This window comes from Fragaria vesca, linkage group LG4 (genome assembly GCF_000184155.1).
Source record: "Fragaria vesca subsp. vesca linkage group LG4, FraVesHawaii_1.0, whole genome shotgun sequence".
In the NCBI taxonomy this organism is placed as follows: Eukaryota; Viridiplantae; Streptophyta; class Magnoliopsida; order Rosales; family Rosaceae; genus Fragaria; species Fragaria vesca.
The window spans coordinates 20,387,639-20,411,841 of NC_020494.1; the positions used below are offsets into that span (position 1 = coordinate 20,387,639).

Genomic DNA, 24,203 nt, shown 5'->3' on the forward strand with positions numbered 1-24,203 from the left:
GAAGTTAGGTTGGGATTCCACTCAAGCAAGAACCTCAACATCATTGCAAAGCTTAGCTTTCGAGTGTGCTGGTGAAGGACTCGTGGAGTTGTCGATCGATCTAAAAACGTCTATTATGTACCGTGATTGATTGGACGGTACGTTCATTTCTATTCCTATATACATGAGGATTATTGTTTCATGAACTTAATTAATTAACGAGAAAGAAAAGCACTAAGCTATAAATAACGCAAAATCCAAAACTTGTACAACTATAAACACGTAATAGTACGTGTTCATGAAAGGTCCAAGGTTCTTCAGGTTCGCTTTCGTATACTTCTTCTCAGCTTTCGTTTGAATATGTGCATTATTGGACTGGTAAGTGGTAACATCAATGCAATGGTGGGACAAACAACTTTGAAGTTGAAACTTGGTAGTTGGTACATCCAACGTCAAAATTAAAATGACAGAAAGTATTTATTTGCAAAATGTTTAATTTGTAGAAATTTAACAATGAAATGCTGAGTCCAAAAATGTGTTTCCATGCATGACAGAAGTGTATAGAAAATAATACCCTCTAGCGAGTCTCTAAAATCTCATAATGGCTTCCATCATTTGATGTATGTAAGTGTACGTAAAAGATTATTTGACTAAAATCATAGAGTATAAAGCTGAAACTAAAATAAAATAAAAAAATGTTTGTACCGTAATCTCTAACTCATGTTTCATTAAACCTCTTACATTCTTACCACATAGTATACAAGAATGAACGTACACAACCATACTGTCCATACACATATACTCAAGGATAGCTAAAGCCTTGTGCAGGGCCTTTAGTCAAGTAAGCAGTTCATCACTGAGCTAGGCTCATCGATCACTAATATAATAACTTAAAGTACCAAAACTATCAAGAAAATCAAGATTCTGATATATCTCTTGATGTTTACAAACTACGCGGTCTCAAGCGACACGCTCGATGCGGCAGCGCATCTAAGTAGTAACAAAATGGGTATTGGGAATTCTTCTTCGCTTGGAAGGGTGAGATTGCTAAGCAGGGCGGAGCTTGTTCTCTTGCCTCATCCTCCTGCTGCCACAAACTGAGATGGCCGGAAGGCCTCTGTAAGTTATAGTTGGAAAGCGCATTTGTTCCCACACAACGCTTCGATTCTTCTTAGCAAGTCTTTATTGAATTCATTATTCCATCGATTTAATTTCCTCTAACATTTTATAATTTTCATGACTAAAAGTGGTTGAAACTAATTGCATAGTTGCATTCCTATCTAACAGTAATTTGACTGAAATTATATACAATTAATGCACCTATCTGGTTTTTATATCAAACAAGTGAGAAAGTTGTGGTTAAAAAGACACAAAACATTCATTTGCAAAATGTGTCTAGAAATATAACAATCAATGCAGCTGAGTCCAAAAATGTGTTTCCATGTATGCATGACAGAAGTGTGGAGAAAATAATACCCCTAGCTAGTCTCTAAAATCTCATGATGGCATGAATCATTTGATGTATGTAAAAGATTATTTGACTAAAAGCATAAAACATAAAGAAAAAAAAAAAAAAAACTAACAGTTGAAGATACACCATAGTTTACCATTCAAGAACATCAAAATTAATTTTAAAAAATTGGCATAAAATTAAAATGTCATTTTGAAGGAGCACGCTAGCGTCACCGCAAATAGTTTACCTAGATTGTATTCAAGGTTAACATATTGTGCGTGTAACTTTATAACTCGATAGTATACTGTTTGTTTTGTCACCATTTACGTCAATCTAATGGTAGAATGTTTGGGAATGGCGACGGAGAGTCTCAGTGTTGTGCGTGGATTGTCAGGAGGTGTGGTGGTTATATAAATGGAGCATAGAGCAAGAAATGCAATTGGAAATTTGGATTGAAAATTTGTATTATAAAGTAAATAAATGGTTACCATTTTTTAAAATGTACGAGATATAACTAATATAACATAGTTTTAATAGATCGTTCACGGATTAAAGATGAAAGTATAAATTTGATATTCAAATTGATCATTTTTTGTTGCCAGGTATTTAATAGACCAAGCAGAAGATTTCAAAAACTGATCGTGATGAATCTAATTCTTTTATGAACTTTTCCCTAATTCTGATCCTTAAACCTCTTTGCTTTCTTTCAGCCACAGTGTTTAATATTAATCACATCAAACAAAATTCAAAAACCTTGGATGCCATACATTATGCATTAGTAGTATTACCTTAATTTAAGATCAGTGATCACCATAGTCAGTAGGATCTTCAATCACAATTGCAAATTCCTTGACGATGAACACAAAAATCGTCTGTAAGTTCTGAAATCTCAAGCTATCCTTGTAGGTATACGTTCAAGGACAGCTAAAGCCTTGTGCAGGGCCTTTAGTCAAGTAATCTAACTCATCATGAGCTAGGCTCATCGGTACTGTTACCTAAAGTAACAAAATCTTTCAAGGAAATCAAGCTGTTGGTATAGCTCATGATGGTTACAAGCAACTCAGTCCCAAGAGGGACTATCGCAATATTGACAGAAGCACTTCTAAGATCCAAAAACAATTTAGGAGTAGCCTCGACAATTGGATGGACATTGAAAAAGATACCATGCTCTCATTCACCACAAGTCGCATACTTCAACTCAAACTCAGGACGCATGTCGACATTTATGTTGTATTCTCTCACCCATTCCTTCTTTGCATAATCTTTCAACACCCATATCTCGACCTTTATACCTCCTTCTGGCGATGGAAAAGTCTCCACAATGGCCATGGATCCTCTTAAAGTAAGCAAGTCCAAGACTGAGTTCTTGTTCGAGCTTCGCAGTGTTGGAGGAGTAGGAGTCCAATGAAACTCTTCTTTTTTGAAGTCGAAAGAAATTATAAGCTCTTTTGTAACACCTCCTGTAACTCTTGTAATCAGCCAATGCATATCTCCGTATGCACAAAGATTAAACGCGCATAATCCCCCGGGAGGAAGAGATGGTATTTCTCTCCAGCTGGTGTTGGTGCCCAATACAAGAATATGGGCTAACATGCCGAGGGTATCACGATAATTTTCCTTACTGACAAACCTGGAAACACGAACAATTTTTTAGGTGTTGGTTATATTATCAAATCCCATACCATACCAAATGTACACTTCACAATTCGGACCATATTTTGCAAGTTGTTGGATGTTATCTACTGGGAGGCTTAGAACTTGGTTAAGAAGAGGATTGATCAACAAGCAATGTCCATCACCCCAGTCCATGCAAAACAAGTTGTAGAAAACAAACTTTATCATGTAGTCTGCCGGGAAAGGGATCGAATGGGCAAAATAGAATTCGCCTTTTGTCAAGGCGGTGCCACCATCATATCTCAGTGATTGCAGAGTCGCAAAATTAGTAAATTCTTCTCCATCGGAAGGAGGATATCGAGTTGTTAGAGCAAAGCACATAAGTTGAGGTACTCCATGAAGAACATTGTTGTTGCCTGCAATGAGTTTAAGCGTGTGTTGCCTAATGAAAGAGCGGCTGTCAATCGTGTTTAACAAGGTCTTGGACACACGTCGGATGCGACGTAGTGATTCTACCGGCAGCCTCAAAAGGATGTCCACCAACAAATCCGTGGGTAGATCCATCAGCTGCCTCGGGTTTCGTTGCACCTCACCATCTCCAAGTATACTCTTTCTGAAGCTAGCTAGGCTGATAAGTCCTCTTTCATAGCAAGTGCATGCTGTCTCATCCGTTTCTCATTAGAATGAAAAACCAAATTCTCAAAGAAAAGGAATTGAAATCCCATAGAATCCTGTTAGGAGTATGTTTGGGTATTCTTGGTAGATCAGCAGATGAATGATTCGTAGCTCATCTCATTTGGAAATACAAATTCACCGGGTGTTTATACGTGCTAGTATATATAAGTTCCAACAAATCAAAATCCAGAGATGATCATTAGCACAAATAAAAGCATCATGATCCACATTTTGGTGCCATTATGTCCATGATGTGTTCTCACATCTAGATGCGTACGTAGTCTTGGGCACAAAGAGAAAATCAGAAAACATGATGATGCTTTCATTTTGCTTATAACAAATACATTCTCCTCTAACATCTAATCAAGAATACGATACATTCAAGATAATTTCTACCTGAAATCAACTACTTATTTAATTATGTTACAGCCCCAACAAAAAGGAAAGATTGGGGTAGACGAGCAACACAATAAGCTTGAGAGAAAAATTCTTGAAAAATAACCAACTCTTCAAATCAAGTGCTACCTGGAGCATCGCTTCCAGACTTGCGGTTCAGGTAACGTATAACAGCATCCTCGACCCTAAAAGGAGAACCGCCAAAATGAAGATTAGATGAGAGAACTTCATGACAAAATTCCAAATTCATATAAATAACTTGATTAACTAAAATTTCCAATTCAGAGATGAACAGAAAAATGCCATAAACTCCATAGAAATTGACATTTCGACAGGTTCCAACCACAATATTTTCAAGACTTGATGAACAGCTAAACTTTCCAAACACTTGTACTAGTTCCACCTAGAAGATACCGGTATTAGACGGTCAATGAGTAAGGATCGTATCACCAAGCCAACAGCTATGTAACTTGGGAATTACTATGGAATCCCGTAAATGCTAAAAAGGTTTCATATTCTCTCCCTAATCTCCCTCTAATCATAACTGTCTTTCATAGGAAAGCTTCAAATTATCTAAGCACGCACAAGAAAAACAAAAACTCACAAAAGAAACAGTAGAAATATCCACAGCAGAAGCTTACCAGGGTTGATTATAGAAATCTGAGCGGCGCTCCTTTTCTGCATTACGACTAGCATCTCCAGCAACAAGCTTTAGGTCCTTGCTCTGAGAAGCAATCAGAGTATTAATAAACTCTGCTGGAGACTGACTGAAACCAAGAAAGAATGCCCGCCGCCGACGATGTTCATGGATTTTTTTTATCGACGCACATATCAATTCATCACAAGCATCAATCTCTTTGTTCCTTTCGGTGCTTGCCAGGAATGCAGACATCTCTTTCTCTAGTGGCGTAGGTACATCAACCAGTATATCATAACAAGTAGTTCCAGCTGGACAGTTTCCTGAAAGTTTCATTTTGTGCTCTATATGTATAGGCTGTGGAGGAGATAAGTGCATTGCTATTTTTTCTGAAACCTTAGAAAACTTTATCTTCTCTTCTCCAAAAATTTTCTGAAGTGGGGGATCACACATGAAGAAGGTAGGGTCATTTGGGTTCTGCAACTTCCGGGCTTTCACATAATGCCAAAGAGCAGCTATAACTCTTGGCCGAGTCTCCGTATCAATTCCCAGAACTTCAGTCAGAGCAGGTGAAAGTTTAAATTTATCAGGTACATAATTCATCTCTAATCGTATTACTGCACTAAACTCCTTATCCCCTTTTCTTTTCACCTCAAAGCCGTCATGAAGAGCAGGTGAACGAGTACTTTCCCACAAAATCACAGGGTTGTCTGGATAGAGGCTTTGGTCCAAGTATATGGTAATTTTCTTAAAGAGGGAAGAAAATTTAACCCTCGACTTATGTGGCATTCCAGCCAGCACAGGATCCCTCCCATCTTCCAATAGCCTCCCGATTATCTTAAGAGACCAAGTAGGGGGATCTGCGTCCTTCTTCACAGGATTTGTTGGTGTCTGGCTCTCAAAGGTGTTGAATACATAAACTCTAAGTGTCTTCTGAACACGGGGAGGACATTTAAGCGACTCCTGGATGTCAACCTTCTTTCTTGCCAGAGCAGCATCAACACGAGCCTCAAATTCAAGCAACTGAGTATACAGACCAGACTCTGGCAGAAGTGCAGCCACTTTGTCTGGTATCTGTTTATCAGGTAGCTTTCGCTTCTTCCTACGAGCAGCTGGGGTCAGTTCCATGTTTTTAAACAAAGGACCTGTATTGGCCTGAGATGAACCTTGAGGCCGGGAAGGTGGCTTTTGGTTAGCTCGCTTGGCAGTTCCTGTGCTTGGCGTTGCTATGGAGGGTGACGAAACACCTGGACTGGCAGAATGCAATTGGGCCAGAGATTGAGCTTGAGCTTGCAAGTGAACAAACTGGGCATGGGCAGCTTGATTTTGAGCTAGATACTGTGCCTGTGTCATTGCCTGCGGTTGGGGCTCAGACAACTGAAAGTGCCCCGGAAAATGCGACGAGCCTTGTGCTTGAGGTTGTGACTGCGAGAGAAGATGCGGCTGATGGTTTATGCTCATTGATTGTGGCACAGCCCCAGGATTTCCAAAATGGGGCGGCACTCCCACATTCTTGGCCTGATTATTATTATTACTATTATTCATCGAATTCCTTATCCAACACCACAATCTTTGTAACAACCAAACTATACCACCACACCTCTCGATAGAAACCTCCCAAACCGAAAACCAACTTCCATATACCTAACAAGGTTCAATCTTTGACCTTCTATCTCACAACCTTCCTCACCCAAAATCAAAATCCCTTCAATATTTTCCTACCAAGCATCCAAACTCCAGCCGGCACTCTTAGGATATCCAATTTCAGAACAACAAAATCGAGAAACAGCGCTTCCCCTCTGTAAAATAATATAAACCCTACAATTTAGAAGCAGAACCCAGAATTCTATTACCAAAAAGCATCGAACTTTGAATCCAGAACACACATTAGACAATGAAAACTAAAGCTACTGAATTCAAAAGCATATATAGCCTGCGCTCTTATAAACTAACCCAATTAAACATAACTCCAGAAGCTAATTACGAAAATATTAATGAAACAAGATAATGAAGTACAAAATTTGAACCAAATAAACATAAAGTTTCTTACTTAGTTACTACAGAGCTCCTTCTTCTTCTTCTTGTCTCTGCTTTTCAGATCGGCAATGGAGTTCTCGGCTCTTCTCAGTTGCCGAAGTTACATATTTACCCTTTTTTAAAACGTAAGGTCACCGAAGTATGATCCCCACGTGGCGACAATGTAGTGGATGACTTTTACGGTCAGTAATTATGATCCAATCTTTCGGACCCGGGTCAAGTATTGGTCTGGGCCTTAAACCCTTAGGCCCAATTAGGGGTTTTACTATATATGAGAAAACCCTAGCCGTTTTCAGTATCGGCAGCTAGGAAGGGAGATCGAAGAAGAAGCTGAAGCAGCAGCAGCCATGGTAATTTTCTTCTGCTAATTCCATCTTCAAACGTTTTGCATTATTATGGTTTGGTTTACTGGGATTTCAGAATCAATGACAATGGAGAAGATTAAAATCAAAATTGAATCTGTGAATCTGTGTTGGTGGTCTCGAGTTCTTATGAGATTGGGTACTGGGTTTTCGTTTTGCAGGTGAACTATTCGCAAGAGCCTGGTAACATTACCAAGTGTAAGTAAATTGTGGTTTTGTTTTCGTAGCTTAAAGAAATTGTAGTTTGTGAGTGTTGATGAAAATCTAACGGTTGTGTTGTTTTCCAATGATGAATCAGCCTGCAAGGCCAGAGGCAGCGATCTCCGAGTTCATTTCAAGGTACCCAGAATGTGACACTGTTAATAATTAGAAAACAATTTAGTGTTTATTGTAACGGTAGTGAAATCGGGGGTTTTAGTAATGACTTGCTTGCAGTTTAATGCCGTTGTCTAGATTGTTAGCTTTTCGGTTGTTTTAGCTCTGATTTTCATAGTATCCTTGTCGTGATAGTGGTGACTCGTGCCAATAGGAAGCTCTTAAACTCCAGTTTTGTGAACTATTTCAAATCATGAGTTATATTTGAAAACCAGGCTGAATTTGCTTCGTATAGTTTTCAATTGGATAGGGTCTGTGATATAAGTGGATGCAATACATATGAAATGGATTTCAAATCGAGTTATGTGAAACTTATGTTTTCTTCTTCCTCTAACTCGAATCTGATACACACACACACACACACTTTGTAAAAAATTGTTGACATGGATCAAGCTACAAGTATATCTCTGTGCAGTTTTAGGTTGTACGTAGCCAACTTGTTTATCTATCTGCTAAATTTCTCAAGCACCATTCAAATGTTGTATTGATCCCAATAGAAAGAAAGAGGAAAAGAGTATCACTTTAATGTTTGTTTTTACCTCTCCAGAACACAAGGGAGACTGCCCATGCACTTCGCAAGATGCCTTTGGTCAAGGCCAAAAGGTATCTGGAGGATGTTTTGGTCCATAAGCAGGCCATTCCATTCACTCGATTTTGTCGTGGAGTAGGACGAACTGCTCAGGCCAAGAATCGCCATTCAAATGGACAGGGTCGGTGGCCTGCTAAGTCTGCCAAATTCATTCTGGACTTGCTTAAGAATGCCGAGAGTAATGCAGAGGTATGCTTTACATTGATTTGGTTTTTAGTTGCTACAAATGATCATATGTATGCTTACATATATGCTTTTGCAACATATCCTCTAGGTGAAAGGTTTAGATGTGGATTCGCTCTTCATATCTCATATCCAGGTGAACCAAGCCAGAAAGCAGAGGCGTCGCACATACCGTGCTCATGGAAGAATTAATGGTGAGTGCTTTCTGTCTTCCACTGAGTACCATACAGTGGATGAAGTTTTTCTACTTAATCAAACTTAACTGTTGAATTCATTTTGCAGCTTACATGTCATCTCCATGCCATATTGAGTTAATTTTGTCAGAAAAGGAGGAGCCTGTCAAGAAAGAGGTATAAATTAACATTAGCAAGAAATTTTGTTTTTGGTTACAATTAGCTAGTAATGTATGCAAGTGATTTGGGCATTGCATCTAACATATTATGTGGTTATGCAGGCTGAGACTCAGCTCGCTAGTAGGAAAACAGGGAAGACTAGAGCTGTCGCAGTTTGAGATGCTTCAAATCCTATCTCTTTTATTTGTTAGGTGCTATCTTTTTTTTTTCAGAAATGCATTCTGTTTTGTTTTATCGAGTAACTCTGCTTCAGCTTGAGTGAATTGTGAAACTCATTCAGACTTCATCAGGCATTGGAACCAATTAGGCTTGAGGATTACAACAATTTGATTTTGAAATTGGATTGGTCTCATACAATATGCCTAATTTTTGTTTTTTCCTCCGTTAAGGATTAGGGTATCATGCTTGATGCTTCTACAATGCGTTGATAATGATTTGTGGATGATGATAATTATCAAATTTTCCAGACTATCATGGATCAATTATCACCACAAAGCATGGATGTGGTTGTTCCTAGGCCTGGTAAAATAAAAGCTTTTACTAACTACAAAGTATCATGATAGCTTTTACAAACTACAAAGTATCATGATCAAGAGCAAGGCTACGGTACTCAGGCCAATGTTGTAGCTGATTATATTGCTTGTATGTTAATTTGTTTTTTTTTCTTTTTCTTATTTTTTTCGATTAGGTTATACAAAACGTTATACAAAACAAGTCGTAGTTGATTATAATTAAATCTCACGAACCATCGTAGGCGTTTGAGTTGGAAGAGGGTAGAGTGACTCGTTCATATCTTAGCCTCTTAGGAGTCCGCCGATTAAGTCAAATCCTAATACAGATTTAGTGACCATGAAAGAAACCGTTCTAACATTATCCCAACAAGAATTAATCTCAAGAATTAAAAAGAAGAACCCGACCTCGGTATTTAGTGACCATGAAAGAAACCGCTCTAACATTATCCCAATAAGGATAATCTCAAGACTTAAAAAGAAGAATCCGACCTCAGTGACAAGGCATGGTCACTTTAAGGTTACCACAACTAATGAACATTAGACATGTGTCCATTTTAAAAAGCTTGACTGCAATTTAAGAACATAACAGGAGGTTTTGGGTATTTGATATATTTGTTGACACTTGACAATCTTTTATTGGTGTTTGTCAACCATAAATGATCATAGCTGATCACCCAAATTATTTCCTAAAAAAAACCTTCAAAGAAAGATGTGATTTCAATATAAAAATAAATAAATAAAAAACCTAAGTTACCTAATTGGCGCTCTAGAGTAAGAAGCTAGAAATTATCTCTCTTCAGTTTACCTTTCCACGCGTACAACCATTCTGGATTGATTGTAGAGAATAGAGATCGCTCTCCATATATGAGTTCTCGTCATATGCACATCTCCTGACAACGAATCCATTACAAGTGTTTCAGCCGTTTTTGCTATGACATAAGAGTGTGACAAGTCAGCTGCTTGAATTTGGAACCTCAGTTTCTGACATTTTCATTTAGGGTCGTGTGTGCGTGTGATTGATTCTTGATTATCTTCGGTAAGATTGTGGGGTTTGTGGCTGTAACAACAAGGGGTTAGATATTACAAATATATATTCACATAAATCATATTTATAATTAAACAATAATTATAAATAATGAAATGATAAACATGAAACCAATTACTATGAACAACTTTGGTTACCACATTTCATTGAAGGAGAAGTGAAATTTGTGGAAGCGAATCATGTGTTTTGGAACACTTAGAACGAAGAACACAAAGATTGTTTTAAGAAACCAACTCTGATGTAGGACCAGAGGAAAGCGTTGAAGTCGAGTCGTGTGTCTCACACACTTTTCATAAGACAAATCATGCCCCTATGTGGTGTAAAAGGCTTGATGACACTTGTCTCATTTGATACAAGGACTACTTGTGCTTTAGAGTTGCACTGCTGTCAATAACACCCGACGAACTTATAGTATCTTTGTTCTATCACCGCTAAAACCTAGATAGGGAGAGAAAGAACTCAAGAAAGGATGAGATCATTTGAGTTGATGTTTCGAATGTGTGTTTAGAACAAATGAAGTGTCACCTATTTATACATAGAGAATGTGATCACCACTTGAATGTCATGATTCATATTCATGAGTTACAACTTTTCACATATTCCTTCACATTATTTGATATGTTACCATCTTTAACATGTCAACCCTTAGCATTTTTTAGTTACAAAATTCAATCATCATTGAACTTGTTGTTACAAAATCTAAAGAGTTATGTAGTTATTACAAATTTCAGAATTCTAAAGATCAGAGAGTGAAAAATCCAAAAACGTTTCAAGTAGTTATTTTTCGTCATCATTCATTTCTATATGTCATCACGACAGCTAACAACAATTGACACAGTCAAAACCATCTTAAAACCCTCCAACCGTGTAGACCGTCTCTCTCTAACCTAACCGCCCCTACTACCTCCGACTTCAAGCCGCCGACCGGCCACCGACTTCAAGCCTCAGGTACTTGTCTATCTCTTTCCTTCCCCATCTTAGGAATTCTGGATTTTGGTAAAAATGTTGGGTCTTTTTCAGATTTGAGGAAGAAGAGGAAGTTATGGAGATTTGTAATCGTAGAGCATAATCACTTATTTTGATTCCCAGTTGAATAAGTTGATGTTGCTAGCTGCTATAGAAGCAAGTAGAAGGAGATCTGGCGATCGGGTAATGCTCCAAATCTGTGATGTGGAGATGTTTGGGTATTGCAAGGCTTGTGTTCTAATTTTGAAAGTCCGGATGATACGAGATTTTTTCATCTCTATGATGTGATTGGGTTCTCTTATTGATGAAAGTTTTGTCATCTCTATCAATTAAGGAAGATGAGTAAGAGAAGGGGTCTGGGTATGAAAGCAGAACACTAATGTGAGAAGTTAGAGGAGAGAGATGGAATGAGATTTAAATTTGACATACCCATTGGAGTAGAGATTGTCAAAATAGACTATGCCCACATCAGCCTTCAAAATTGTCAAATTTTGAATTTGACACAAACCTTCCTTGTAAGTATTGCTTGCTGCCTTGATTAATTTGTGTGTCTGTTTATTTTTCCTGTTCGTTGGTTGCGAGATCATCTTTACTTTGGACTTGCTGTGTTTGTCAGCTGTTGATCTTAGTTGGAATGGGCTAGAATCCATGAGCCTAAATTAGAATAAGATTCTTTTCTATCTTTCTTTTCTTCTGATATTGATATGCATGTTTAGAATCCAATGCTAGAATTGTGGCCGGCTGGTCGTGGAGTTCAAGGTTTTGAATCTTATTGCGATATGGGGTTGGGTGGGTTTTAAGTTTTAGGATTACCGTCTATGATTCATGATTATGAATCCTATTGTGAGCCTACAAATAAGACCTTTTAGAGGCATATGGTTTACCTGTTCATGTAACATTGTTCTTCACGTCTATTGCATTGTTCTTCACAATACTTATAAACACCTTATATCTTTGCAGTACTTAAAGTTACTAATGCTCCCTATTTATTGATACCAGTTCTTCAACCATGTCAACTGGAGAGATTCTACATTTTTATGGAACTGAAGCTTTTCAAAGAAGAAATGCGCGCATTCCCTATGGACTCCCAAGCAACAGGCTTGTAATCAGACTTTTGCTCTACAAGATGAGTGGAAGCCGTCCTAGCGATATGCCTGGAGCTATAACTTTTGATTATCCGAGACCTTCTTCTACGATCGTATCGGACAAGAAAATTCAGATTGAACTACCTGATTTCTGCTGAGGTTCTTACCAGCATGGACATCCCAGAAGTTGAGCATCAGACTATTATTAATGAAATATTTTACGCTGTTGAGATGGCAGACATCCCTGGGCCGCCTATTTATTGTATCATATGTGATGCGACTCTCAGATTGACAAGACCAATGTATAGACCCAGGGTCGTTAATTTAGAATGTCTGGAGAAAGTGAGACTTGATAGCTTGGAAGATTCTGCTAGACAAGAAGAGTGTGTTATTTGTAGAGAGGGTCTTGATCACTTTGAGGGTGTAGGAGGTATTGAGGACCAGCTGATGATTACTTGCTTGCCCTGCCGGCATCTTTATCATGGAGATTGCATTGTCAAATGGTCGGAGGTGAATCAGTTGTGTCCCTCGTGCCAAGAGCCAATGCCAACAATAGAGCAGGAAGAGGAGGAAGAGGTGGCTGCAGTTCGTGAGCCATCAAAACTACCAGGGCAGAAGCTGAATTGGCCTATGATTCTTACTGTGTCCACTGGTGGTATATTGGCTGCTATGCTGGCTTGCAGATTGTGGAAGCAAAGTAGATAAAGACAGAGTTGACTTGTCATGATTTGTTTAGCACCCAAGTTTTTGGTCTGTAATCTTTGGTTATAACACTCCTTGAGTTTGTGTTCTGTAAAGATTATGAGGAGTTGATTTGAATAATATTAGTTATACAATTTCAAAAGCTTGTTATATTGGTGCAAATCGCAAGCACATCTTAAACAAGATACGGTCTGACCAGAAGATCTTATATCTTTGCTCCCTATTCATTCATACCAGTACTTCAACCATGTCAACAGGAAAAATTCTACAATTTTATAGAGTTCTGTGACACTCAGTTTTACACTGAAAGTGAAGTTCCAATAAGCTTCGACTCAGAAAGTTATAAATTTCTAATAATCGCAATCGCAAGTACATCTTATCATTTTGCAGAACCATCAAACTGCAGCAAGAAACAAGATGGGAAATTAAAAGCAATAATGCAAGAGCATAACAATAGTGGAAACTCACAGATGCCTTGATGGATGCTGCATGTTCTTCAGCAGCCTTCTTCTCCTCTTCCGTTTCTTCACCGAAAATATCCACATCATCATCATCTTCCTCTTCACCAGCTAAATGGTATCATGTTTCAGGAACAATGTAGTGGCAAGCAAGGTTAAAACAGACGTCCATTCCAGCTGCTATGATTGGGGCGTCTCCTTTGACAGTGACACCACAACCTTCTCCGGAAACACCACTAAAATCACCAATTAAGAAGAAACGTACATATATAAGAAGAATGTATTACCAACATATACATACATAAATACATGTTGTTTCATGGTGCGCCTGCAAGACTGACACAGATAAGTACCACAAACTGGATACTGAAACAAATTAAGAACTTACGAAATCCGCAGAAGTGCCTCAATATGTTTGTACCACCGCAGCACATTCACATATTGCGCGGATGGGGCCTTTGCAAGAGCTGCGAGCACAGTGATATCATCCTTTGAAGCCTGATACCTGGCAGCATTGTTGCAAATAAAAGTCTATAAATTATAACCATCTCGGAATCCTTCTAGTTTCCTCTAGTTAAAACCCTCCACAAAAATGTGCAAATTAAAAGCCATTCTAAAAGACTATGACCAAGTAACAAAAAGAGTTTACCCAGTGATGTAACTCCTAGAAAGTAAGTACTCATCCAGTTTCTTCAGGTCAGCAGGGACTGCCATTCCTAAGTACCGTTGTTGGTCCTGAAACAAGGTGAAAACTTCTCTTTCGACTGTGATTAATTACCAGACTTACCAAATATAACAAATTACATAAAAGATTCCATTAGCCGCAACATTTTGATTATGGCATCGGATTGGGGATTGGTCCGTTAATTTTACTGGATTTGTGTTTTGTTTTTCCTCCGTTAATGTTTAGGGTGTCATGCTTGATGCTTCTACAATGCGTTGATAATGTTTTTTGGTTCATGACAATTATACAATTTCCAAGACTGTCAACGTTCATATGTTTTCCAGCTTGGGAGCCCGCCTACACAGTTTTTTTTTTTTTTTTCTTTGAGAAGAAACGCAAAGGAGGATCAGTAGTGGGAGCCCGCCTACACAGTTGACAGTTCCTGTCTTTTATCTGGTACAGTAGAATATATCTTAAGTTCTGATTCTGAGTGTCCTGAGCTAGATGTTGGGTTTCTTCACATATACTTCAGTAGCATTCTGTCCATGATATTATCTTTCCCTGCGTATGGTTCTCAGAGTTCTGTTCATATCTGAACGTTCGGTCCTTGGAGTGAGCCTCCTTATCAAGGAGCTGCAGAGAGAACAACATTGGGTTAATGGATTCAATGGATTTCGATCTCAATCTTAATCTCCGCCCCATAATTTCACTAAAGCCAGATCGGACGTCCTTGGAGCTATCCTCTTTGAAGCCCAATAGCATTAGGATTGTGTGTATTGTGTCAGTAGGAATATTATCTAATTAATAATCTGTTGTATTTCTAATAGTATTGTAATTAGTTTTCTAATAGGAACTGCTGTGACGAGCTTGATATAATCTATTATGGTTAGTTTTCTAGTAGTATTGATGTGAGGAGCTTGTGCGACATGTTACGTGCAAGCGCCGATCATATAGGTTTATACACAAGGCAAAAATCAAAATCAAAGAAGTATCGTTGGTCTGATCTTCCGTGTGACATGTTACGTGCAATTGCGGAACGACTCCCGTATGTCGATCTCTTTCGCTTCTGCGCCGTGTGCAAGACTTGGAGAGATTGTGCAACAAGTGGGATTCAATACGCCCAAATCCTAATCAGGTACCGTGATTACCAGGGTGAATGTGGCCTGGAGGTCGTTGATTTCTTCACCATGCAGTACCACCGTATCGGAAACAAGATCCGTCGAGGACATCAGCTCTTCGGTTGCTGTCTTCATGCTTCCAAACATGGTTGGTTGCTTTTCTCAAAACCACAAGAAAAACAGCCTTCTGCTACAACAACAACGTTCTTTCTGTACAACCCTCTGGGCAAGACCATCGAGCTACCTTCACTGAACATGGACGGCAAGTTATTTGATAGCAGGAAAGAAGATGTTAAGGTAGTAGCTACCTTTTCGACTAGTGCCATCTTTGTGGTCTCGTACACAAGTTCTATGAGAAAAGATTGCGTTATAAGCACATGTAATCTCAATGATGAAGCAGCAGGATGGATTATTCGAAATTACTCTCGCCCTGAAGATCATGAACTTGAGAACTTAGCCTATATGGATGGAGTTTTCCACTGTGTTTTTAACAAGGGTGAACAGTCATTATTATTTTGTACCTTCAATGTAGAATCTGAAGACTGGGATGTGACACACTATTCCGACTTGTCGAATTTACAATGTTATAATATTTCACGGAGGCCAAGGAAGTATTACTTGGTTGAGTCTGGTGGGGAGCTCTTCTTTGCATTATATCGTCTGGACAGTATTGATTTTACAGTTAGACCAGGCATACACAGCAGCTGGCATATCTACCAGTTTGATAGATCACAGAAAAATTGGACAAGAGTTGAGCTAGGAAACCGAGCATTACTCTTATGTGGCACATCATCCTCCATTCTCATGAGTCTGCATCAGGGGGAAACTAGCAAGAAATTTGCAGGCGAGGTTTTACTTTATGAGTATCCCTGGATGTCCCTCTATCCCTTTTCTTATCCAGACAGGATTGTTCCTTTCTTTCTTTGATAGGATCCTTCCAGGATTGTTTGTTGGTAAAGGTGGGATACTTCAACGAGAATTGCAGAGATATCACCACAAGGATTAATGTTTTTTTTTTTTTGATAGAAACTATAAGGATTTATTTTGGCTACAGAGTTTTAAACTCATGCTCTATGTCATTTATATATATGTACACGGAACATAGTTTTATTATGTTACTAGACGGTTATCTACCTTTAGATTTATCTTCTTCCTCATTGAGATATACATAGATATGTTAATGTCGGAGAGGCAGTTTATATATAACCTAAATTCTTCGAGTTTCCACATCGCCAAGACTATGTTGAGCTGCACATGTGATCTACTACTGATCTAGGAGTCCCTTTCTGGTCGCTCTTGATCTAGGAGTTTCAGATGGTGTCTAGTTTTGGCATTTGTTTTCGTCAGTGAAGATCATATCCTTCTAAAGCAATTTGCTATGTGTGGGATTTACCATCTTTGCATGAATGTCTAGATTTGTTAAAGACTTTTCATTTCAGAGATGAATATAAAGAAAAAAACAAAAGAACAAAATAGAAATGTCGATAAGCTTGGCAATAAGACATGTACTGCTCTATGTCTTCTATGAATTTTCTTGATTTATTTTATTTTATTTTAAAATGCAATATCCTGGTGATAGAGTAAGGTTTATAGGCTTATCTTCTAGCGGATTATGTCCTGCATCTTCTTCACAGTACAGTTCTACATTTCTCTTTTTCTTTTTTAAATGCCGGCTATGAACTTGATATATCAATTTAGAAACTCCAAGAACTGGTCTAATATGCTTGTAGCCTGTGCCTTCACTTTGTGATGATGATGATGATATGTGTGTGCATTTAGTCCTCTTGCCTTTCTTATTTCTCCTGTTGTAGCCTCTTATCTTCGTTTGGATAGATTACTTATTTATACATTGTTTGACGTAGCATCATTTTCCATCATAAGCAAACCTGTTTTGGTAACAATGTTTTATCAGCTTCTCGTAATGTTATTTACAGTATTATCTATTACAGGATGTACAATAGTGAGTGCAGCTTCTCGTAATCCTGTTTGTTAAAAGCGTAGTATCAACTCTACTTTCATATTCTTCATGAAAGATGCGGACAAGTCCCTTGTACGAAATCAGGATTCATATTCAACATTCAGAGGCAGACTTGATAAACTTCCTGATAATGTGGTTGTTATTTGCTCTCCTACTCATACTGACAATCGCAAGGAGGAGGTAATATTTCTTCTAGTTTCTGCATTTGGTGACTTTTTGATGAAGCCTTTTTTCGCTTCCGTCTCATATATTGACAACATGGGGGGATGTGGACTTGCTGTATCATCTTTTGAGATGTAACTAAAAAGAAATCGATACTGATATTCGAATTTGATATTGACAATCATAGCATGCGAGTGAATGGTTATCATATGGAAGCAATATGGCTCATCAACTTTGTAGAAGAATATCCTGCACACTCAGTTAGATGCTCACAATTTCTACATACGAGGAACTATGCAATATTTGTAATAGAAGTCTACATACTCGTTAGCACCATTGCCGAGACTTGTTATATATGAAGCCGTCTATAACTCTGTAAGGAGAAAGTAATATTACATAAGACTGTTCTTTCCACAGGTCATGAGGATTTCGATTACATACAATAGAGACACCGCAATAACTCTGTAAGGAGAAAGTAATATTACATTAGGTGCAACCAGACATGGGATTGGTGGTAAAAAGTGGTTCTTAGTTAAATTTGTAGAGAGGGAGGGGGGCATGAAACCTGAAACAGTGAAACCTGTATAAAGTTGAGTATTGAGATTAGAGCTCTTCTTCTCCTCTCCAGTCGCATCCGGGTGATCTACTATTCACCATGTTCGGTGGCAATCAAACCGGTCTTCTTGACTTGGCTTTTCTGGTAATGCTTATGCGTCTCTTGCAAATATCGTGCTCTTGTTTATGACTTCATCTTAATTTGTGCAACTTTTGATAATTTTTATGTGATGTCTTATGTGTAGGTGCAGGTCCAGAGAATGTAGTTTTTCCATTTCGAAAACTTAACTGGTAGCACTCGTTTGGAAGCTTAAAAGTCTCTCCATGCCATATTGAGTTGTTTTTGTCAGAAAAGGAGGAGCCTGAAAAGGAAGAGGTATAGAACTATACAGCAAGACATTCTTTTCTGGGTTGCAAACTTGCAATTAGCTGTTATGTGTTGAGGTGATTTAGGCCTTGCAACTCACATATTATGTAGGAAAACACCGAAGCCTGACGCTTTTTAAGAACTGGATAGATGCATTCAGGGTTTAGGGAATGTTGCTTGATGCATCTACATTGCGTTCACAAACTTTTAGGATGATGATGATATCTATACAATTTTCAAGACTATCAAGCTTCAGTCATAAGCACAATGGTATAAATGTATCAAATATTTGAAACAGACGCAAAAACAAAGCTATGTCTGCATTCACAGTTGATGATAACACTTCACCGATTACAATCCTACAAGATTAGTCTGAAGACAGATCTATACACTTCAAGCCTACTGCCATCTTTCCTTCAATCCAGAGCTGCCAACAAACCAATCCCACTGCCTCCTCCCAACACAACTCTTCGCACAAAAACAAATCTATTGTAATTGACAAATATTTCCCTGCGCTGCATCATCTGCATGTCTGGGTACTCAAAAATTGGCGTGCTGTTTGTGGTACTGTGCTTTTTTCAGCAATGTTGCTACGCATACCGGCGGAAATTGAAGTGAAGCGCAGCCGGATTAAGTTTGGAGAGGACAAGAACACTAGCTCGTGGGGGGGGGGGGGGGGGGGAGGGGGGTGTACGAGAAGGATGTGGTTTTGCCTGATGTGGATGCAACTTCTTTTAATATTTGGGATCTGGTCAATTGGATTAAGGAGCGTGCAATGGGTATGTATGCATGGCTTAAGGGTGTTCTGAATCTGTACAAATGGGCAAGATGGGTACGCAAAAATTGGCGTGCTGTTTGTGGTACTGTGCTTTTTTCAGCAATGTTGCTACGCATACTGGCGGATATACTGACGGAAATTGAAGTGCAGCGCAGCTGGATTAAGTTTGGACATCCAGCATGTCCTCTCCAAACTTAATCCAGCTGCGCTTCACTTCAATTTCCGCCAGTATATCCGCCAGTATGCGTAGCAACATTGCTGAAAAAAGCACAGTACCACAAACAGCACGCCAATTTTTGAGTACCCATCTTGCCCATTTGTACAGATTCAGAACACCCTTAAGCCATGCATACATACCCATTGCACGCTCCTTAATCCAATTGACCAGATCCCAAATATTAAAAGAAGTTGCATCCACATCAGGCAAAACCACATCCTTCTCGTACCCCCCCCCCCCCCCCCAGAGCCAGTGTTCTTGTCCTTCCTCTCCTTGACCTCCTCTTTGGTCTTCTCTGTTTTCTTAGAACCCCTATAACTCGGTCTGGTCCTAACCCGAGGCAGCCTGAAATACCGGGTCAAGGTGGGAGGCAACCTGAAATACCGGGTCAGGGTGGGGAGGCAACCTGATATTCCGAGTCTGGGTGGGAGGCAACCTGAAATTCTGGGTCAGGGTGGGATGTCGAGAAATGTTACACCAGAACTGATAAACTGCCCTGCACGAATAATAAACAATATATCAAAACTACTAAGAACCCCCACTGGTCAACATGCATGCAGAATACAAATCAACAGCTGAAAGGAGAGCTGGTAAGGTAGAGACAAAACAATTCAACTACCTTAAGAAGCCATCATCATCTGCAGGAATGTCCTCATTGGCAGTCAAAGCAAATACTCTTTCATCCTACAAGAATAGACAGAGTAAAGATCAGTTGAAAGTCTACAGATACCCCTAAAACAATATTTTAACACATCCTAAGGGACATTTCCCAATCATTTGGCAACACAAAATTGCAACAAATGATTTAACATAATAACAAAACTAACGAGGCAAGTTTAATCAGACACAAGGAACTTCAATCATACCCATCATACATATCTTACCTCTATTCAATATTTTGACACATCCTAAGGAACGTTTTCCAATCATTTGGCATCACAACATTGCAGCAGAAGATTTTTCATAAAAACAAAACTAACGAGGCAAGTTTGACCACAGACATAAGGAACTTCAATCATACATATCTTATCAAGAATATGCACGCAAACAATAAAAAGCAGAAAACCCAGAGATCAGGAACCAAAAAGTAAATCCAAACAACAATTCATCAATTAATAGATGCAAACAACACAATTCAAAAGAAAGAAAGAAAATCAGAACAGTCCAAACTAATTGGGGCAAACTGATATCACTGTCAAACAATTCCTCAATTGTACGATGCAAACAACACAAAGAAAACCAGAAAACTCCAAACTAATTAAAGAAACTGCTATCACCATGAAAAACCCAACCAAAAACATCAGATCTCAATGATATCACAATTATAGAAACCACAAAGCATAAAACAAAGATATCAAAGCAAATCAGACACAAACACAGATCTGGATCTGTCAACAATTCAAGCAAAAGGTAACGTGATTATACAATTAAATAGTCGCGATTCAACTGCATCGGATATAAAACCAATAGGATCTGAGATAAGATCTACGAAATCAAAATCTTGATCTAGGGTTTTCGCTTTACCTGATCTAGTGGAGAAGGATTGGGTTCCTCAGGAGGTGTGTGTTCCTCAGAAGAATCACGAGCTTCATTTGCCATCGTTCTCTCTCTCTCTCTGGAAATCAGATCTGGTCAGAGCTCCTGAGACAAATAGAAAAGAGAGTAGGAAAGGAAGTGTGTAATTTATAGTAAAAGAGGAAATGAAGGCGGAAGGGAAGGCCAGATCTGGGCTGGGCCTGCCCAGATTGTTTTTACCCGGAAGAAGCCCGTGTCTAATCTAATCTCCAAATGAACGAAATAGAAATCGAGGAATACCTTAGAATACGGAATACCGATACGCCGTGATTGAGGACTGGACGTAGATTTCATATGCACCGTTGATCATAGATCGACGGCGAAGCAACATCGTCGATCCAGTGGATTGCCAATAGACGCATCGGGAACGCCGATGAAGATGTGAAATTGCACCCCTCAGAGACAAAAGTCTCATGAAGGAGTCGAAATTTCACATCTTTTCAGATGCTCTTGTCCAGGAATTTGAAAAACATCTAAATTTCTCTCCTCTATCGCAAGAGGGAGGAGCCCAGTAAATTCATGGGAAGATGATAATAAGTTTGAGGGAGAGATGGAAATGTGAGGCGGATGCTGGGACTCCCCCTTTTGTTTATATATGTAGGGTTTTTTGGAAGTTACGAAAACACCCTTTTCGTTTCGAAGTTGTCTTCCACCCTCGACCGTCGGATTCGAGCCTTTTCGTTTTTTTAATCGGCTCCCGACCTAACTCCGGTCTAGTTTGATACAGCTTTGTTTTTAAAAAAATCAAATTTTAGTTGAACTTTTAGATTCTGTAATGTTCGGTAAAACAAAACAAAGCAGCTTACAAGTCATCGACATCAAATTTTGGAAGCTGTTGTCACAGGAAAAGAATGTTTATGCACCTACACCGCTTAAAAGTAATATTTATCAAACACAAACCTGATTTAATTCAAAGATGATTGATTAATTTCACATCAGAGACAAGGTTTTCTAAAAGTCGCAGCAATCTCAAACTAGCTCTAATTCTAAATGATAGGCATCTTGCATATAATTGTCTTATAACACGTGAAATATCTCACACATCAAAACAAATAAGTTACTTTTAGCGATTAATATTAATTTAATACTATCTAAAGTAAAGAACATTAATACGAATATATTTCGAAATCCCTAACTAAAATATCATTTTAGCTAATTAAACTATAATTTAAATAAAAAAGAGCTAGCATCGCTAGAGAGCTCGGCCAATAGGTCGGTTCTCAATTTACTTCAGGCCATCCAACAGGAACTGATGATTTTCGAGCGTGCGGTTCGCGACCAAGGATGGGCATATGGGGAATTCCCCATTCCCCGCGTCCCCGCCCCCGACCCCGTGTCTGTTTTTCCCCGCGCCCCCATGCCCCATTTGGGGGAAATCCCAAATGGGGAATTCCACGCCTCAATCCCACGGGGTAAGAGCAAATGCACCCATTTTAGAAGGGTTTGACCAATTTTCAACCCGGGTTAATACATTATTCATACAAATTAGTCTTTGATCCTCAGTTCAACAATACAACAACGAGATCAATCCGAGGATCAATAACTATACTTTGGTGGGCCAGACAAAGAAAATTAATTACAAAGGAAAAATGCATTTCATTTCATGTGCAAATTCATGTGATTGTGGGCCCACAATCGAATTGGTCCGGACTAATCGTTGGGGTGAGGATTAACCCACATGTTACCCCGGTCAGGTGTGTCCCACATAGAACCCACGTCTAACCAAGACCAATTTATCATAGGTGGAAGCTGTTTTTGGTCCAATCTTTGATCCAACTCATCCTTTCACCCTATTGGTGCATGTGCTCTAATGGGTTCCCCGCCCCCGCTGACAGCAATTTATCTTCTTTTTTTTTTAANGTAATTNTTATTTGAAATTTTTTTTTTCTGAATTAAGGTTATTTTATTTTTATTTTTATTTTTTTAAAAAGTAGAGATTATTTTCGTAAGAGTGTTAAATAAGAAGTGTCGGGATATAACCATCTTTCGCAGAGCGCTATCGCATTATATTTCGTCGCCCCAAAGCTTTCATCCTGATCCCCATCCCTAAATTATCCAGCACCTCTCTCTCTCTCTCTATATTGATCTTCAAGCTTCTCAATTCTCCCACCGGTTATTAAAGAAGTTTGTGTTTGAAATAGCTTTATTGATCTTTAGGCAATGCCACATTACACAGTATATACACACGAGCAACCCTAACAGTATTAGGAAGCTACAAGCGTAATCGAGTAAAAGCTGAAAACTAGGCTAACTACAAGCTAACTACACGCTAACCATATCAGTACATATCTTCTATAACAAATGTACTAGTAACAGAATCACTTAGCACTTATCTCCTTGATCTTTGCCTTTAATACTCCCCTTCAAGTTAGAGTGGATATTAATCACACTCAACTTGTCAAGCAAAGTTCCAAACTGTGTTGTGCTTAAAAGCTTTGTGAAAAGATCTGCTACCTGTTGTTTGGTGCCGATATGAAGTGTTTTGATCACACCTCTTTTGTAATTTCTCTCTAACCACATGGCAATCAATCTCAATATGCTTCGTTCTTTCGTGAAACACTAGATTTGTAGCAATGTATATTGCTGCTTGGTTATCACAAAACAACCTTGTTGGACTCTTCTGATTTGCTCCTAAGTCATTGAGTAGACTGCGTAACCACGTCACCTCGCAGCATGCTACTGCCATAGAGCGTTACTCGGCTTCAGCACTGCTTCGTGACACAGTGCTTTGTTTCTTCGTTCTCCAGGAAATAGGTGCATTACCAAGCATAACACAATATCCTGTGAGTGATCTGCGTGTGTCCTTACATCTCGCCCAATCTGCATCACAATAGGTTGTAAGTTCTGCCTTTCCTGTTGCTGGTAGAAATATCCCTTGACCTGGAGTCTGCTTTATGTACCGAAGCACTTGGTGTGCTGCATCAAGGTGTGGTCGTCGTGGCTTGTCCATAAATTGACTAAGTGTCACATCCCGACCCTTATATTTTTACCTTATTTACTAGCGTGATTATAATAAGAATTTTACCGTCTCGATCATTGAGTAAATAGTTTAATTGGTCCCTAGAGGGGTTTCGGGGACGATTATGTGCGGAGGATTATTCGTATGAGGAAAATACGACGACGGTAAAAATAGTAAATTTTAGCTAGTAAAAGGTAATTTTTATTCGGGTATTATTTTTCGGGGTGTTGAATTTTGGAATTATGGGTTAAAGGGTGTTGGGTCGGCTGGGCCGAGCCCAACCCATTTCTTCTTCTTTCTCTTCTCCCTCCCTCCCGATTTTTCTTCTCTTCTCACCCGGTTTTCCCCTCTCTACACCCAGCAGAATTCCGGCCGTCCTCCCGCCGCCGTCCGACCTCCGTTCGCCGCC

At 39.0% G+C, this 24,203-nt stretch overlaps 2 protein-coding genes and 1 pseudogene across 3 annotated transcripts in view; 1 reads left to right on the top strand and 2 right to left on the bottom strand.

Moving 5' to 3' along the window:
- Nucleotides 1-24,203, bottom strand: part of LOC101295621 — an 880,650-nt pseudogene that overhangs the window by 183,518 nt on the left and 672,929 nt on the right. Inside the window, exons 149-154 of the transcript XR_184594.1 lie at nt 20,785-20,875; nt 19,880-19,944; nt 19,596-19,756; nt 14,071-14,185; nt 13,810-13,926; nt 2,625-3,062 (exon numbers count right to left, since the gene is read on the bottom strand). The product of XR_184594.1 is annotated as an uncharacterized LOC101295621 (transcript). The remainder of the gene's footprint in view (nt 1-2,624; nt 3,063-13,809; nt 13,927-14,070; nt 14,186-19,595; nt 19,757-19,879; nt 19,945-20,784; nt 20,876-24,203) is intronic.
- LOC101309245 (SWI/SNF complex component SNF12 homolog) lies at nt 4,236-6,496 on the bottom strand. Its single transcript, XM_004297517.1, has 2 exons — nt 4,759-6,496; nt 4,236-4,302 (listed from the first exon to the last, which is right to left on the bottom strand). The coding sequence occupies exons 1-2, from the start codon at nt 6,297-6,299 to the stop codon at nt 4,236-4,238; spliced, it is 1,608 nt and encodes a 535-aa protein (XP_004297565.1). The 5' UTR covers nt 6,300-6,496.
- On the top strand, nt 7,095-9,112 carry LOC101312720 (60S ribosomal protein L17-2-like). The gene is made up of 7 exons (XM_004297529.1): nt 7,095-7,141; nt 7,315-7,351; nt 7,452-7,492; nt 8,076-8,306; nt 8,392-8,494; nt 8,583-8,650; nt 8,755-9,112. Exons 1-7 carry the CDS (start codon nt 7,139-7,141, stop codon nt 8,809-8,811), a joined length of 540 nt encoding a protein of 179 aa, XP_004297577.1. The 5' UTR covers nt 7,095-7,138; the 3' UTR covers nt 8,812-9,112.

What these genes read in the sequence shown, in the direction of transcription:
- LOC101309245 (XM_004297517.1), bottom strand. Translation starts at nt 6,299, where the DNA reads ATGAATAATAGTAATAATAATAATCAGGCCAAGAATGTGGGAGTGCCG. An exon ending in GATTTCTATAATCAACCCTG is followed by an intron (nt 4,303 to 4,758) that starts GTAAGCTTCTGC and finishes TTCTCCTTTTAG; the next exon opens with GGTCGAGGATGCTGTTATAC.
- LOC101312720 (XM_004297529.1), top strand. An exon ending in GCCTGGTAACATTACCAAGT is followed by an intron (nt 7,352 to 7,451) that starts GTAAGTAAATTG and finishes ATGATGAATCAG; the next exon opens with CCTGCAAGGCCAGAGGCAGC. An exon ending in ATGCCGAGAGTAATGCAGAG is followed by an intron (nt 8,307 to 8,391) that starts GTATGCTTTACA and finishes CATATCCTCTAG; the next exon opens with GTGAAAGGTTTAGATGTGGA.